Below are 16,060 nucleotides of genomic sequence, written 5' to 3'. Positions count from 1 at the left end.
GGAGGGGCTGCAGGCAGAGCTGGCAGCAGCTCCTCAGCCTTCCCCTGCTCTCCCGAGGCAGGGCTGGCTCCGACCCGCCCGGGGCTCAGCAGCACCAGCCTCGCAGCCTCCGGGAATTCCAGCTCCCAGACGCACACTTCGGCTGCGGCACGAACGGACTGGTAGCCGAATGGGGCTGGGGAATCCGTTTTTTGGCGACCTCGGTAGCATTTAGGTATCACCTGTGTGCAGGCTGTGCTGTTCCTTGGCTGCTCAGAGCTGTTGTGCTCCCTGCTGGCTGTGCTCGAGTAGGTGTGTGTGGAAAATGACACCTTGTATCTTCAGGTGAGACAGGGAGCTGAGCTGTTTCACCTTTGGCTCAGCTGATCCTTTTAAAATCTTTTCTGTAGTATTATCTGCTGGATTCTTCTGAAGTGGGTGGGTTATGTTTTGGGGTTTTTTTTGCTGGTCAGTGATTTTTGCAGATTTACAGTTGGTTTACAGATTGATGGTTACCAGCTAACATAGTCAACCCTGGTTCAGACAGAGTTCTTGGGAGAAGCTGCTGGTTTTTTGGTTTTAGTGCCCACCTCCGTGGGCTGAAGCTTAGCAGGTAAATGTTCTTACAGATAAATCTTCAGAATGACAGAAATTGGTAAAAGAAGGCCTGGAGTCCTCCCACCCTGATGCCAGTGAAGCTCTATCATTCACTGCAGGATTTCATAGCCTTGAATATCCTGAAATGTGACATCTGCAGGGGTGAAGCTGCAGTTGAGGTTTGTTGTTTTGATTATTTGTTGCCACTTAGGAGCTGTGAGTAGAGAGTTCTCTTTGTTCCATTGATTTAGCTGTGAAAGGGTTTTTCAGAAGGGGTGGCCGTTTTCTTCAGCTGCTCTGCACTTTGCAGAGATAAACTGGTGGAATAACAGGGGGTGATGATGGTCGAAGGAGAAACTGTAGCCATCTCCTAGGGATTACAAACACTTGGGAGAAAGTCTGTTGCCAGCATGAGTGCTGATTTTCTGAAGGAAGCTTCAGAGGCTTCAGAATGGATTGGGTGTCCCTGCCCATGCAGGGGGGTGGAACTAGATGACCCTTCAAGTCCCTCCCGACCCAAACCAGCCTGTGATGATTCAGAAACTGTTGAGCTCTGTTGTCTGTTAAACCCAGTGGTGCTTGTTGTGCTTCTACCACGTTTCTTCATCAAAGCTCTTCTGTGCTTGTAGGTACCACCTTCCACATGCCCAATAAAAGATGGCAGGAACAGCTGCTGATGCTGCTGAGAAACAGGTTGTCATCCAGTCCAGCGCCCACAAAGACACCGTCCTGGCCAACTTGGAAGAACAAAGGAGAAAGGATTTCCTTTGTGACATTACCCTGATAGTGGAGAACGTGCAGTTCAGAGCCCACAAAGCTTTGCTTGCTGCCAGCAGTGAGTACTTCTCCATGATGTTTGTGGAGGAGGGGGAGGTAGGACAGTCCATCTACGTGCTGGAGGGGATGGTCGCAGACACCTTCGGGGCGCTGCTGGAGTTCATCTACACCGGCTGTCTCCGTGCCAGTGAGAAGAGCACAGAGCAGATCCTGGCCACTGCACAGCTGCTGAAAGTGAATGACTTGGTAGGGGCCTGTGCAGGCTGTGGGGGTGGCCGTGGCCCAGGGGATGGCTCAGCAGCTCTGGCCAACAGTGGAGCCTCTGGAGCTGTTACCTCCAGTGAGACCAACAGCCACGAGCCACCCAAGCGGAAACGAGGGCGGCCCAGGAAGGTCAGGAATATCCAAGAAGAAAAACCAGCCACAAATCCTGCCGAAGATGTGCAGCTGAGGGAGAACAACTCCATGCAGAACAAGCAGAATTTCATGAAAGGAGACACCACGGAAGAAGAAGCAGTTGTTGGTGACCAGGCTGCAGCCAGGAAGGATACAGAAGAGACTGAGCCTGCCCGTGGCTCTGAAGCTGCTGTCGATCTGTCAGCTGAGAAGGATGAGAATTATGATCCCAAATCTGAGGGGGTACAGAGCACCCAGAGCCGTTACAGCAAACGTAGAATAAGGAGGTCAATCAAACTGCAGGATTATAAACTTCTCGGGGAGGAGGATGAAAAAGGACTGGCAAAGAGGGCTTGTGGCAAGAGAAAACGTGCAGGTCCTGAAGCTCGCTGTAAGGACTGTGGCAAAGTATTTAAGTATAATCACTTCTTAGCTATTCACCAGCGGAGTCACACGGGTAGGCACTGGGAGACTGTTGCTTTGGAGCCAGGGTGTAGTGACTTCTTGCAAAAAGTGAGCTAGTTCTTGGGAGTGTGGGCTGTGGTCTGCAGCAAGAACTGTCTGAAACAGCACACTGATCCAAATTGTTATGGTGTGCCTCTGAAACTGCCTTCCCTGTTTTATGCTTGTCAGCAGATCTTGGAGCCTTTATGTCCTGCCTTGTTTGCAGTCTAGTGGATCATCTCTCTGTTTAAATGTTGAATTGAATGGCAGCACCTAAAGAGTGATTTTATTGCTCTGTGAAGCATGTCTCTTCATTTGCCTTATCACTATTTTAAAGTATTTTTTTAGTATCCACTACATTGCAATATATCTCTTTATCAGCTTAGAATAGAGTTTGGAGCAGATGTCTTAGGAGGAGAGGCTAAGGGAGCTGGAGCTGTTCAGCCTGGAGAAAAGGAGACTGAGGGGAGACCTTACGTCCCTCTACAACTGCCCGAGAGGAGGTTGTAAAGAGGTGGGGATCAGGCTGTTCAATGAAGTTACAAGTGATGGGACAAGAGGTGATGGCCTCAAGTTGCACCAGGGGAGGTTTAGGTTGGATGTGAGGAAGAATTTCTTCCCTGAAAGGGCTGTCAGGCCCTGGCACAGGCTGCCCTGGGCAGTGGTGGAGTCACCATCCCTGGAGGTCTTACAGATGTAGCACTGAGGGATATGGTTTAGTTAAGGACTTGGCAGTGCTGGGTTGAGGTTGGACTCGGTGATCTCGAATGTCTTTTCCAACCAAGGTGATGCAGTGATTCTGTGAATATCCAATGAGCAGAACCACATCTGTCCTTACACATGTCACCCCTTGCTCCTAGGGGAGCGCCCTTTCAAGTGCACAGAGTGTGGCAAAGGCTTTTCCCAGAAGCATTCCCTGCAAGTCCACCAGCGGATGCACACAGGGGAGCGGCCCTACAGCTGCACTGTCTGCAGCAAGGCTCTGACAACCAAGCATTCTCTTCTGGAGCATATGAGCCTTCATACAGGTAAGGCTTTCAAGGCAAACATCACCTCTCTTTTCCCCCAGAGATGGCTTTCTGAAAAAAAGGTATTTCCCCCACCTCTCCTGTGTGTGCTGGGTTGTTGGTTTCTTTAATTGGGTTGATGAGCCAAGGCCAATTGTGTGAGGTTCAACAAGGCCAAGTCCTGCACTTGTTGGGTCACAACAACCCCAGGCAAAGCTACAGGCTTGGGGGAGAATGGCTGGAGAGCTGCCCAGCAGAGAGGGACGTGGGGGTGCTGGGTGACAGGAGCTGAACATGAGCCATCAGTGTGCCCAGGTGGGCAAGGATACCAACCCCACCCTGGCCTGGATCAGGAATGGTGTGTCCAGCAGGAGCAGGGAGGTGCTGGTGCCCTGTCCTGGCCCTGGTGGGGCTGCAGCTCCAGCACTGGGGGCAGCTCTGGGCCCCTCTCTGCAGGAAGGACATGGAGGGGCTGGAGCGTGTCCAGAGGAGACACCGAGCTGGGGAAGGGGCTGGAGAGCAAGTCCTGTGAGGAGAGGCTGGGGGAGCTGGGGGGGTTTGGTCTGGAGAAGAGGAGGCTGAGGGGAGACCTCATTGCCCTCTGCAGCTCCTGAAAGGAGGGTGCAGGGAGGTGGGAGTTGGGCTCTGCTCCCAAGTAAATATTGAGGGACCAGAGGAAATGGCCTGAAGTTGTACCAGGGGAGGGTTAGATTGGACATTAGGAGCAAATTATTTACTGTAAGAGTGGTCAGGCAGTGAAACAGGCTGCCCAGGGAACTGGTTGAGTCACCATCCCTGGAGGATGCCAAGGTGGACTTGGCAGTGCTGGGTTAACAGTTGGCCCTGGTGATCTTCAAGGTCTTTTCTACCAAAAAGTTTCTATGATTCTGTTTCCTTGGTCTTGCTTTGGATGTGGCTGACATTTTAATCAGTGGCTTCCTTTCCAGGGCAGAAGGCTTTCACGTGTGATCAGTGTGGGAAATACTTCAGCCAGAAGAGACAGCTCAAGAGCCACTACCGAGTGCACACAGGTACAACGTGTTTGTCTTCCCAAGACTGACTAAGTCTGAAAGTTCTTCTTCAGTGATCTGTTCAGTCCCTGCTTCCCTGCTGGGTGTGATACCTTGGTAAAACAAGGAAGGGGGTGAAAAAGACAAAATAGTGTATAATAAAGAAAATGTTGAGAAAAATAGTTAATTGAGAAGGACTCTTGTGATGCTTAAAAATGAGTTACGTTGTATTTGACATACAACTTGATTATTGAAGTCTGTTACATAGAAGCTAGGAATTGTATAAGCAATTGTGCCCATTGCTTGTTGTGCAAATTGCCTGGTAGTTTCTCTCTACTTTGGACTAGCAAAGGGAAACAAGCATTAAGAAGTGCCCACCTCATTCTGGAGCAGGATGGAGGTCAGGCTACATCCAGAGGAAGTGAGAAAAAATGAGAATTTACAAAGCTTCAAGAGACTGTGTTTGCTGGGGAGCAGGTGCCAGTCATAGCATCATAGGGGTTGGAAGGGACCTCTGGAGGTGATCTAGTCCAACCCCCTGCCAGAGCAGGATCCCCTAGAGCAGATCCCACAGGAACACAGCCAGGTGGGGCTGGAATGTCTGCAGGGATGGAGACTCCACAGCCTCCCTGGGCAGCCTGGCCCAGGGCTCTGGGACCCTCACAGTCAAGAAGTTCTCTCTCTTCCCTTGATCATAACAGAGAAGAGGGGCGTGACAATCACGGTAGGGAAGAGGCAGTGAAACCCCTTTTGTTTTATCTCTACGTGATACCTCAGTGGTTATTTTACAGGGAAGTGCTTTAACAAAGGTGACTGAAGAGCTAGAGGGGCTCACTTGTGCTGTGACACTTCTTTTATTGTTGTTGTGCCAAGGCCGCTCCCTGCCCGAGTGCAGCCAGTGTCGCCGCAAGTTCATGGATGCAGCTCAGTTAAAGAAACATCTAAGGACACACACAGGTAATGCTGCCTGGCATGTTTTGGTGGGGGTGTTTTGGCATGGAAGGAGCACAGGCAAAGCAATGTTAGGCCAGTGACACTTGTCTCTGTGGGCTGAACTTCTGCTGTGCTTGTACATAAGGGTGCTTGTGTCGCTAATGGAGAGGTGTGACACGAACAGTGCAGGAGCACAGAAAAGCTTGTATTACAAAGTAACAGAATCATAGGGGTTGGCAGGGAGCTCTGGAGATCACCCAGTCCAACCCCTGCCAGAGTAGGATCCCCTAGAGCAGATCCCACAGGAACACAGCCAGGTGGGGCTGGAATGTCTGCAGGGATGGAGACTCCACAGCCTCCCTGGGCAGCCTGGCCCAGGGCTCTGGGACCCTCACACTCAAGAAGGGTTTCCTCATCTCCAGCTTCAACCTCCTGGGCTCCAGTTTGTGCCCATTGCCCCTTGTCCTGTCCCTGGACACCCCTGAGCAGAGTCTGGCCCATCCTCCTGACACCCCCTGCAGATATTGATCAGCACTGAGCAGATCCCCCCTCAGCCTCCTTTTCTCCAGCTGAACAGCCCCAGCTCTCCCAGCCTTCCCACAGGAACACAGCCAGGTGGGGCTGGAATGTCTGCAGGGATGGAGACTCCACAGCCTCCCTGGGCAGCCTGGCCCAGGGCTCTGGGACCCTCACAGTCAAGAAGTTCTCTCTCTTCCCTTGATCATAACAGAGAAGAGGGGCGTGACAATCACGGTAGGGAAGAGGCAGTGAAACCCCTTTTGTTTTATCTCTACGTGATACCTCAGTGGTTATTTTACAGGGAAGTGCTTTAACAAAGGTGACTGAAGAGCTAGAGGGGCTCACTTGTGCCGTGACACTTCTTTTGTTGTTGTTGTGCCAAGGCCGCTCCCTGCCCGAGTGCAGCCAGTGTCGCCGCAAGTTCATGGATGCAGCTCAGTTAAAGAAACATCTAAGGACACACACAGGTAATGCTGCCTGGCATGTTTTGGTGGGGGTGTTTTGGCATGGAAGGAGCACAGGCAAAGCAATGTTAGGCCAGTGACACTTGTCTCTGTGGGCTGAACTTCTGCTGTGCTTGTACATAAGGGTGCTTGTGTCGCTAATGGAGAGGTGTGACACGAACAGTGCAGGAGCACAGAAAAGCTTGTATTACAAAGTAACAGAATCATAGGGGTTGGCAGGGAGCTCTGGAGATCACCCAGTCCAACCCCTGCCAGAGTAGGATCCCCTAGAGCAGATCCCACAGGAACACAGCCAGGTGGGGCTGGAATGTCTGCAGGGATGGAGACTCCACAGCCTCCCTGGGCAGCCTGGCCCAGGGCTCTGGGACCCTCACACTCAAGAAGGGTTTCCTCATCTCCAGCTTCAACCTCCTGGGCTCCAGTTTGTGCCCATTGCCCCTTGTCCTGTCCCTGGACACCCCTGAGCAGAGTCTGGCCCATCCTCCTGACACCCCCTGCAGATATTGATCAGCACTGAGCAGATCCCCCCTCAGCCTCCTTTTCTCCAGCTGAACAGCCCCAGCTCTCCCAGCCTTTCCTCACAGGCAGATGCTCCAGCCCCTGCAGTATCTCAGTGGCCCTTAGTGACCAGCAGAAGCAGTGCCTAGAACTGGAAGATCTTTGTCCCCCATTCTCATAAAGCCTGCTGCAGAAATGCCAGTTAGCTCTTCTGTGATGGAATCCTGAACTGGGAACTCAATTTATCATGAGAGCCACATCTGCATCCAGCTTGAAGTGAGCTAAGTACTAACAGAAGGTGTGTGACCTAAGTGAGTTGGGCACCCATTTGTTAGGGCTGGGTGCTTATGAAAAATGACTAGAAAAAGAGTGACTTTCATTTACCTTGTTATTCTGCTGCCATAAACCAGATGTGGGCAGGATATGGGCTGGTAGGGATGTGTAATCCAAGTGTGTCAGAAGGTGTTTAAAGAGATGTAGAGGGAAAGGTGATACTGGAATGGCTGGACAACACCAATGAAAATGTTGATTTAACATTTCATGATAACAAGGCATAAGATTCTTACAACAGTTTTCTTTGAAGGGTAAATTCATAAGATGACTTGTAAATGTTGTTTTTTTTCTTCTAAAATAGCTGTAGGCAGTGGGAATTGTTTCTTCCCCAAATCAGATTATTCTTAAGTGTGTTGCTGTGGTTGTAGTACAGTATGCACAAGATCAAGTTATGCATCTCATTAATTTCCTCCTCTTTGCTAGTGAAAATAACAAAGCTTTAAATTGCCTGGGATAGATGAGGTCAGAACTCTGGCCTTTGGGAAGTTTTGGTGTATCCAGAGTAGTGCTAACTTGAGATACTTATAAATACTGCATTTTCTATTGAAGAGAACAGTGTGGTTTTTAAGACACTGTCTGAAGCTGATAGAACTCTGCAAAGGTAGTGAGGAGGTGAGAAGAGGAAGCACAGTGGCAAAGTAAGTTGCAAAACCAGATCAGTTGATATGAATTCTAGCAGAAACTGGCTTGCAGTGTATTCTGCTTCCAGAAAAGACAGGCTAAATACCAGTATTAACAATGTAGAAATACTTCTTGATCTGTCCCATCTCAAAAGGGACATACACTTGATACTGTGCATGGTAAAATATAAAAAGGTTTTTTAATATATTGGTGGGAAGTGCTGTATAAAGAGTGATGTAAATTTCTTTTTTTGCCAGGTGAGAAGCCCTTCACTTGTGAAATTTGTGGCAAATCCTTTACAGCTAAAAGTTCTCTTCAGACTCACATTCGAATCCACAGGTAGAGCATGTTTGCTTTTCATCACTCTCTTTAAAAATGTCACTTCTGATCTGCTGCCTGTGTGCAGTGCTTGTTGCATTCCAGGATGGCCAGGCCTTGGTTGCATTTTGAGAGGCTGGTTAGAGATGAATAAAGATTTTTGTTTCATTGATTTAAAGAAATAATTGTTAGTAGAAGGCACCACTGGTCAGTGCCAAGGCATGGTAAGATGATTCTTCTGTATTTTGTGCCTGGTTAATGACAATGTCTTCACATTATTTATGGGGAAACTTTACTGAGAATTTTTATGTGGCTACAGAGCAGTAGACAGGCATGTAAGATTTGAAATCATTGTAGAACTGCTGTGGGCTTTATGTAAAAGGAGAGGTTTCTAATAAAATTTCTTGTACCTTTGAGCCAGGCAGCAAGTTAGGAGTTGGATGTTTCTTTTTGTTTTAAAGCCCACACTGTTAATAAACACTTCTAAAGTGGTCAGAGCTCAGAGCTGTGCCAAGTGAGCTGTTGCATGCTTGTTAAGGTCTGGCAGCACAGAATTTGTACCTCTGCTACTGTGACAGGAGGGCAGTTTGGGTTTTTTGTGGCTCTTGAGTATACACTGATGAAAGTACAGTTTGTGGGGACAAGTAGGAGTAATTAGAAAGTCAAATGGAGAACATTTTTAACATCAATATTCTGAAGTGCTTACGTTTTAGTAAAGCAAAATAGAATCATAGAATGTCTGGGGTTGGAAGGGACCTTTAAAGGTCATCTAGTCCAGCCCCTCTGCAGTGCACAGGGACCTTTTTAACTAGATCAGGTTGCTGAAATAATAATTTCAGGTTTTTATCCTGCAGTCAGTTGCAGAAAACAGCACTGTCAAAGTGAGTATTTTAATGAGATCAAATCCATTCTTTTGCAGAGGAGAAAAGCCATATTCTTGTGGTATTTGTGGGAAATCCTTCTCTGATGCCAGTGCTAAGAGAAGACACTATATCTTACATACAGGCAAAAAGCCTTTCTCCTGCCCAGAATGTAGTTTGCAGTTTGCTCGACTCGACAACTTGAAGTCTCATTTGAAGATTCACAGCAAGGAGAAGCAGTTCCAGGAGGTCAGCACTGCCCAGGGCACCAACACCAGTGCACAAGTGAGGAACATCCTTCAGCTGCAGCAGTATCAGCTTGCCACCTCTGGAGGGCAGGAAATCCAGCTCCTGGTCACAGATGCAGTCCATAACATCAACTTTGTGCCTAGCCATAACCAAGGCATCAGTATTGTCACTGCAGAAGGTGCCCCAAACATGGCCCCAGAGCAGGCTGCAAACCTCACCCTCCTGGCTCAGCCACCACAGCAGCTGCAGAACCTGTTGCTTTCAGCTCAGCAGGAGCCAGCAGAACAAATCCAAAGTATCAATGTGATTGCAAACCAAATAGAGCCTGCCCAGCCTGAGCAGATGCACGTCATCACTCTCTCCAAGGAAGCTCTAGCACATCTCCATGCTCATCAAGGACAGAATGAAGGAATCCACTTGGCAGGATCTTCACACCCAGCTCAGCACGTGCAGCTGACTCAGCAGTCGAGTCAACAGTCTCAGCCTCCCCAAGAGACAGTTCCTTCCCATCCAGTCAGTGAAGAACCCAGTCAAAGTGTCCATGTTTCTGAACCCCACCAGCAGTCTCTGCCAGTAAATGACTCATCTCCTGAGCACCCTGTTCCAGGACAGGCTTTCTGAAATGCTTGTTTCTCATCAGCATGCATCCCACCCAGGCAGTGACTGCACCTTTGGCATTTTCTTTCCTGCAGCATAATCTGGAGATGTGCTTCTTGGTGATTTTTGATGGGTGGCTTTCAGTTCTCTTAACCTTATTTATTTTAGACCACTTATTTTTCCACATTGGTACATCTCTACCACCTAGTCCATACCTCAGAAGCAATTCATGTGGTTTTTTTCTTCCTCATACACATCCCTGCCTACTGAGGAGTTATTTGACCCTTGATTTGCATTTCTTTGTGACCCCTCAGAGAAGGTACCTTGCTGGGTACTGTGTTGAAGATGTTGGGGGAGACAGCAACAAGGATGAGGAAAAGACTGAGGAACTTAATGTCTTCTTTGCCTCAGTCTTCAGTAGTAAGTCCAGTTGTTCTCCTAGCCCCCTGAGCTGGAAGGCAGGGATGGGGAGCAGGATGTAGCCCCCATAATGCAAGGGGAGAACAAGAGGAAATGGCCTCAACTTGCACCAGGGGAGGTTTAAATTAGGATATTAGGAAACATTTCTGTACTGAATGGGTTTTCAGGCACTGGAACAGGCTGCCCTGGGAGGTGGTGGAGTCACCACCCCTGGAGGGGTTCAAAAAACATGCAGATGTGGTGTTTAGGGTCATAGCTGAGTGGTGGACTTGGCAGTGCTGGGTTAATGGTTGGACTGGATGATCTTAAAAGTCTTTTCCAACCAAAATGGTTCTGTGACTGCTCTGATGGAGTCAGCATTGCCTGAACTACTGTCAGGTAACCAGCACTGTGTGCAAAGCTAACACCATGTCTTTCTTTCTGCATAGTTTGCTCTGTGGTCATTCCCTGAGGTGCATCTTGACTCCCTGACCACCAGATCTGTTTGTTTCCAGCTGGAACTGCTGCAGCCTTTACCTGGCCCTGCAATCCCCCCCTTGCTGTTCTGTCCCAGTGCTGCTCCCCAGCCAGGCCTTAGCCTTGCCCTCGAGCTGTGGTGGTTACACTGGACAGCTGGCAAGCCCCAGGTCTGCTCTGCTGGTTCTGCCACTCACTGTGTGGCTGTGGGCAGGGTGGCTGACCTCTGTGCCTTAGTTTGGTCCTCTGGGAAGCAAGGATAGTGTTGACACTCTTTGCCAAGCACTTTGAAGAGCTCTTGATGTTGAAGGCACTGTCCACTGAAGTGCAAAATTCTCTTCATGACAGGACTCAGTCTAGGAGCCAGTGTGTATGTAAAGTGTTATTTTTTTGTACTTTTCAGGGCAGAATGTAATGTTACTTTTAATATATGTTAAGGCTGGTCATTGTTTGGGGTTTTTATTTTGTGGGAATTTAAACAATGAATAGAATCACTTCTCAGAGCACAATGAGCTCTATAAATGGGACATACCATGGTGAAGTTGTACAGCTATTTTTGCTGACTCCATTAATATGTACAGATTGTTTTCAATGACTAACAGAAGAGGTTTGACACCTTAATAAAAGGCCATGCCAGGAAAACATGCTCTGCATTTCCAGGTGACATCTCTGGTGGAGCCCTGGTGTGTTAGAATCCAGATCTGATGCCACTGGTGCTTCAAGCAAGGTGCTCAGTCATCACTTCAGTTTGAAAAAATGTGATTTACATTCAGATTTTGTGTTTTAAAAAATGGAAAACATAAAAACTGAGGGATTAGCAGGTGAATTTAAAAGCAAAACAAAAGGTCTTTGTACATGCTTGGTTTCTGTGACTGTCCAGAGAAAGTCACTGGCATAAAAACCCAGTGCATAGAATGCTAGACCAGTTTAAGGTGAAGGGACTTCCAGAGGCCATCTGGGTCATCACCTTCCTCAAAGCAGGTGCACCTACATCACGTTGCTGTGGTCTGGTTGAGTTCTGAAGGCCTCCAGGGCTGGAGACCCACAGCCTCTCTAGGACACCAGTTCCAGTGGTTGACCATAGACACAGTGAAAAAAAAATACTTCCTATATTGAACTAAATTTCTCATGTTCCTGTTTGTGTCCACTGCCTCTCATCCTGCTGCTGTGCCTCCAGGAGGTGTCTGCTCCTCACTGTCCCATCAGGTAGTTGAAGATAATAGTAAGGTCCTCCCAAAAGGACCTTTATCCAAAAGGACAAAGGCTGAGGGAGTTGGGGTGTTCAGCCTGGAGAAGAGAAGGCTCCAGGGAGACCTTAGAGCACCTTCCAGGGCCTGAAGGGGCTCCAGGAAAGCTGGGGAGGGGCTTGGGACAAGGGCAGGGAGGAAGAGGACAAGGGGGAATGGATGAAAAGTGGAGGAGGGGAGATTGAGGTGAGACACGAGGAGGAAATTCTTCCCCATGAGGGCAGGAAGGTGCTGGAACAGGTTGTCCAGGACTAGCTGCATAGCCTTCATTCTGGCATCCTCAAATGGTCACCTTTGGTAAGAGGACAGTTATGTTTGTGTGCAGTGTCATTTTAAGCTGGAAAATGAATATCCCAGTCACATGATGAATAGGTCGGATGGGAGGGCTGTGTGGGACAGAGGAAGGAGGTGAGGGATGGTCAGTTCTGCTGGCAGAACAGCAGCCCATGGCATGAGGCTGAGTCTGTCCTGATTGTGACATTGTGAGAAGATGATCCTTGGGCTGGAGCAGCTCTGCTCTGGAGACAGGCTGAGGGAGTTGGGGTGTTCAGCCTGGAGAAGAGAAGGCTCCAGGGAGACCTTAGAGCACCTTCCAGGGCCTGAAGGGGCTCCAGGAAAGCTGGGGAGGGGCTTGGGACAAGGGCAGGGAGGGAGAGGACAAGGGGGAATGGATGAAAACTGGAGGAGGGGAGATTGAGGTGAGACACGAGGAGGAAATTCTTCCCCATGAGGGCAGGAAGGTGCTGGAACAGGTTGTCCAGGAGGTTGTGGCTGCCCCATCCCTGGAGGTGTGATGTGCAGCCCTAGTCTGGTTCCAGGTCAGCAGGAGCTTGCACCGAGTTCCTTCTCTGCCATGTGTTTATGGATCCTGAAATGCCTGGAAGCTGCTTACAAACTAAATTCTGGGAATGCCACTGAAGTAACTGTTAAATACTTCCCTCTTTTTTTTGAACTGGGGTTTGTTCATTAGGAAGGCCTTGTAGGATGAAGTGTGATGGTCCAATGGTGCCTGAGCCACTGTCCCCTGGTGCTTGCTCAGTGCTTCTCTGTGACTAAACAGGATCAAGGTTTGGGGTTGGAATTTTCTTCACTTTTCTACCAAATGAGCAGTGAAGACATGAGCTGCTGGGAGCAGCACAGCAGTGTCTCATGGCTCAAGCTGTCAGCACCCCCTGGGGCTTGCTTTTAAAAACCTTGGGTGGTTTCTCAGACCACAAATGTTGCTTTTTTGGACACCATTTGTTTCCTTTCTCAAGAATACGTTTCTGTTAAAGGTTAAAATTAACCCCTCTTCTGTGTGTGCATTTTTAGGGCTGCAGCTGAAGCCTTGGATTGCTTGGAGTTTGAAAGGAGTTTGTTTTGAAGTGAGATGAGGATTTTAGACAAACCCAGGGAACGAAACAGGCTACAGAAAGATCCATTTTTGTGAGCAATTAACACCATTGTGTGTTTCTTCTACTCCATTTGTAAGTCACCCCGTGTAGCTAAACTCTAATGTTGTTCTTTCTTTTTTTTTTTACTATACTGCTCTTTTTTTTCAAATGCAAGTTTGTGAAATTGGAGCTTTTTCTGAAGATGTTGCCTGATGCTCCAGGTGAAAGTTGAAGCAAAATCCTGAGGGGTAACCAGGCTGTGCCAAGTGTGTGTTTGATTCTTGTGTGCACACGTGCTCTGCTTGCCAATTATGTTCATGGTTTACCTGTGAGCAGCATTTCTTGACCTCAGCACTAGGAAGTTCTGTAAAGAGTTTGCTGTTGTGTGCATGGAAACGGAGATACTGAAACTTGTGGGTTGGACCAGTGGACCTTCCAGTCCAGCAACTCATTTTTGGTAGATGGATTGTTTAATATGACCTGTGAAAGCCAATTATCTTGCCAGCAGGAGAAGCTTCACAGAATCAGAATGGTTTGGGTTGGAAGGGACCTTCAAGCCCATCCAGTCCCAACCCCCTGCATGGGCAGGGACACCTCCCACCAGCCCAGGCTGCTCCAAGCCCCATCCAACCTGCCCTTCAACACTGCCAGGGATGGGGCAGCCACAGCTTCCCTGGGCAACCTGGGCCAGGCTCTCACCCCCCTCACACTCCACAATTCCCTCCTCATGTCTCACCTCAATCTCCCCTCCTCCAGTTTTCATCCCTTCCCCCTTGTCCTCTCCCTCCCTGCCCTTGTCCCAAGCCCCTCCCCAGCTTTCCTGGAGCCCCTTCAGGCACTGGAAGGTGCTCTAAGGTCTCCCTGGAGCCTTCTCTTCTCCAGGCTGAACACTCCAACTCTCGCAGCCTGTCTCCAGAGCAGAGCTGCTCCAGCTCAGGGATCATCTTTGTGGTCCTTCTCTGGACTCTCTCCAGGAGAGAAGGTTCATCCTACCACATGTTTCTTCATAAGGTTGTTTGGGGTTTTTTTTTATAGTTACTTTATGTTCTTTTTTCTGAGCAGAGAAACTAAAAAAAGCACTACCTGGGGTTTTACAGCAGTTACCTCCTAGTGAGTAAGTGGGAGGAGAGCTGCCTGCTTCCCATGGGCTGTTCCACATGGAAAGCTGATGCACAGGTGAGGTGCAGCCTCCTCAGGTGTTCACTGAAGGGTTTTGCTTCCACCTCTTGATTTGTACAAACACTCAATTTGCTTTTAGCTGGTCAGTCATGGTGGTGAAGGTCATGGTTGCTGGTTGCTCCTGTCCTGCTCTGCTGGGAGGCAGTGACATATTTATTTATTTATTTTAGTCCTTTCCCACTTCAGCTGGCATGGGATTCACTCCTGATCAAGGACCCATTGCCCACTTGAGTGCATCAGCCTGGTCCATGTTCTGTCTCCCCAGCCCTTCCAGCTCTGCATAGACTGTCTCACCATCCAAGTGTCCACCTCCAGGAGAAGCTGAGTCCAACCTGGGAGTGGCTGGGAGGAGACCAGTTTGCAAAGCAGGTGTGTCCCAGTGTCTGGGCAGCAGCCAAGGGTGCTTCCTGGGTCTGCTTGTCTTACCATGGTCAGTCTGTGCAGGCTCCTGCCAAATCCTTCTGCAGGTTCTCTTGAAGGGTGGAGAAGGAAGCAGCAGTGCTGGGTCTGCCCCAGCTCTGCCTTCAGCACCTCTTTGCTTTTCTTCTTCTTTTAAAGAAAAAGGAGTAACAGAAACAGAGAAAGGAGCCAGTCAGGTGTATGTGCAGAGGTAAATTTCAGGAACAGAATTTGTATGTAAACATAAGCAATTCTATGAAATGCAGGTTATCAAACTGTTTTGTTGTGGTTGTTTGTTTTTTTTTTAAATCCTGTACAGTGCATTGCTCTGGTTTTAATACTTTTGTAGTGCAGGAAGGAGGAAGGGGACATTTCCAAAGGCCAAATGAACTAACGTTGTGTTAATCAAGCTAAAAATATGGATGTAGAGAAAAGTAGGTAGTGACAAGATATTTTCTGAAATGTTGCTGATGTTTTTATTTGACTCTGGATCTGCTCTCTAAGTTCTCCCTGGAGCCTTCTCTTCTCCAGGCTGAACCCCCCACCTCCCCCAGCCTGTCTCCAGAGCAGAGCTGCTCCAGCCCAAGGATCATCTCTGTGGCCTCCTCTGGACTCTCTCCAACAGCTCCATGTCCTTCTGACGTGTGGGGGGCTCCATCCAAGTGGGGTCTCAAGAGAGCTGAGTAAAGGGGGGAAAGCACATTTTGCTTGTGCTGTGCTGGCCAAAAGGGAGCAGAGCTGCTGCTGTGGCTCAAAGCTTTGCTGTGGGAGCCACCACCCCCCTGGAACTGCCCTCTCCATCCCCATCCCAGGCTGCTGGTGGGAATGATGTCTCAGCAGCACCCAGTGAATACTGCCAGGAGGAGTTGCTGCATCAAAAGTGAAAGCAGAGTTTTACACAGGGTGTAATGAAATGAAATGAAATTCATCTCCTTGCCATGGGGTTTTCTCAGGGGCTGGATTTTTACATTTCCCTGAAACTCACATGAGAAAAAGGAGCCACCAAGGGGAGTTAAATGGAAAGATACCTGGGTGGTTTTAAACTGAGAGAGGGGAGATTGAGGTGAGACATGAGGAGGGAATTGTGGAGTGTGAGGGTGGTGAGAGCCTGGCCCAGGTTGCCCAGGGAAGCTGTGGCTGCCCCATCCCTGGCAGTGTTGAAGGGCAGGTTGGATGGGGCTTGGAGCAGCCTGGGCTGGTGGGAGGTGTCCCTGCCCATGCAGGGGGTGGGACTGGATGATCTTGAAGGTCCCTTCCAACCTGAATGATTCCTCCTGGGGCTGGGACAGCCTGTGGGCAGCGCTGCTCTCCCAGCTGCTCCTTCTCCCGGCCTCTTGCTGGGCACCCACTGCCCACCCCTGCACCCACTGCCCACCCCTGCGGG

The 16,060-nt window shown here is 49.2% G+C and overlaps 1 protein-coding gene across 1 annotated transcript; it reads left to right on the top strand.

Annotated features, from left to right (window-relative positions):
• Positions 1–1,233: 1,233 nt before the first annotated feature.
• ZBTB24 (zinc finger and BTB domain containing 24) lies at positions 1,234–9,626 on the top strand. Its single transcript, XM_010004343.1, has 6 exons — positions 1,234–2,206; positions 3,054–3,221; positions 4,148–4,231; positions 5,084–5,167; positions 7,836–7,917; positions 8,816–9,626. The coding sequence occupies exons 1-6, from the start codon at positions 1,234–1,236 to the stop codon at positions 9,624–9,626; spliced, it is 2,202 nt and encodes a 733-aa protein (XP_010002645.1).
• The last annotated feature ends 6,434 nt before the right edge of the window (positions 9,627–16,060 follow it).

This window comes from Chaetura pelagica, unplaced genomic scaffold (genome assembly GCF_000747805.2).
Source record: "Chaetura pelagica isolate M959 unplaced genomic scaffold, ChaPel_1.0 scaffold118, whole genome shotgun sequence".
In the NCBI taxonomy this organism is placed as follows: domain Eukaryota; kingdom Metazoa; phylum Chordata; class Aves; order Apodiformes; family Apodidae; genus Chaetura; species Chaetura pelagica.
The sequence above is the reverse complement of the archived record's forward strand: the minus strand, read 5'-3'. Positions and strand labels throughout refer to the sequence as shown.

Coding starts and splice junctions, on each gene's coding strand:
- ZBTB24 (XM_010004343.1), top strand. CDS start 1,234: ATGGCAGGAACAGCTGCTGATGCTGCTGAGAAACAGGTTGTCATCCAG. Junction 5,168..7,835: donor ACATCTAAGGACACACACAG/GTAATGCTGCCT, acceptor TTTTTTTGCCAG/GTGAGAAGCCCTTCACTTGT. Junction 7,918..8,815: donor ACTCACATTCGAATCCACAG/GTAGAGCATGTT, acceptor ATTCTTTTGCAG/AGGAGAAAAGCCATATTCTT.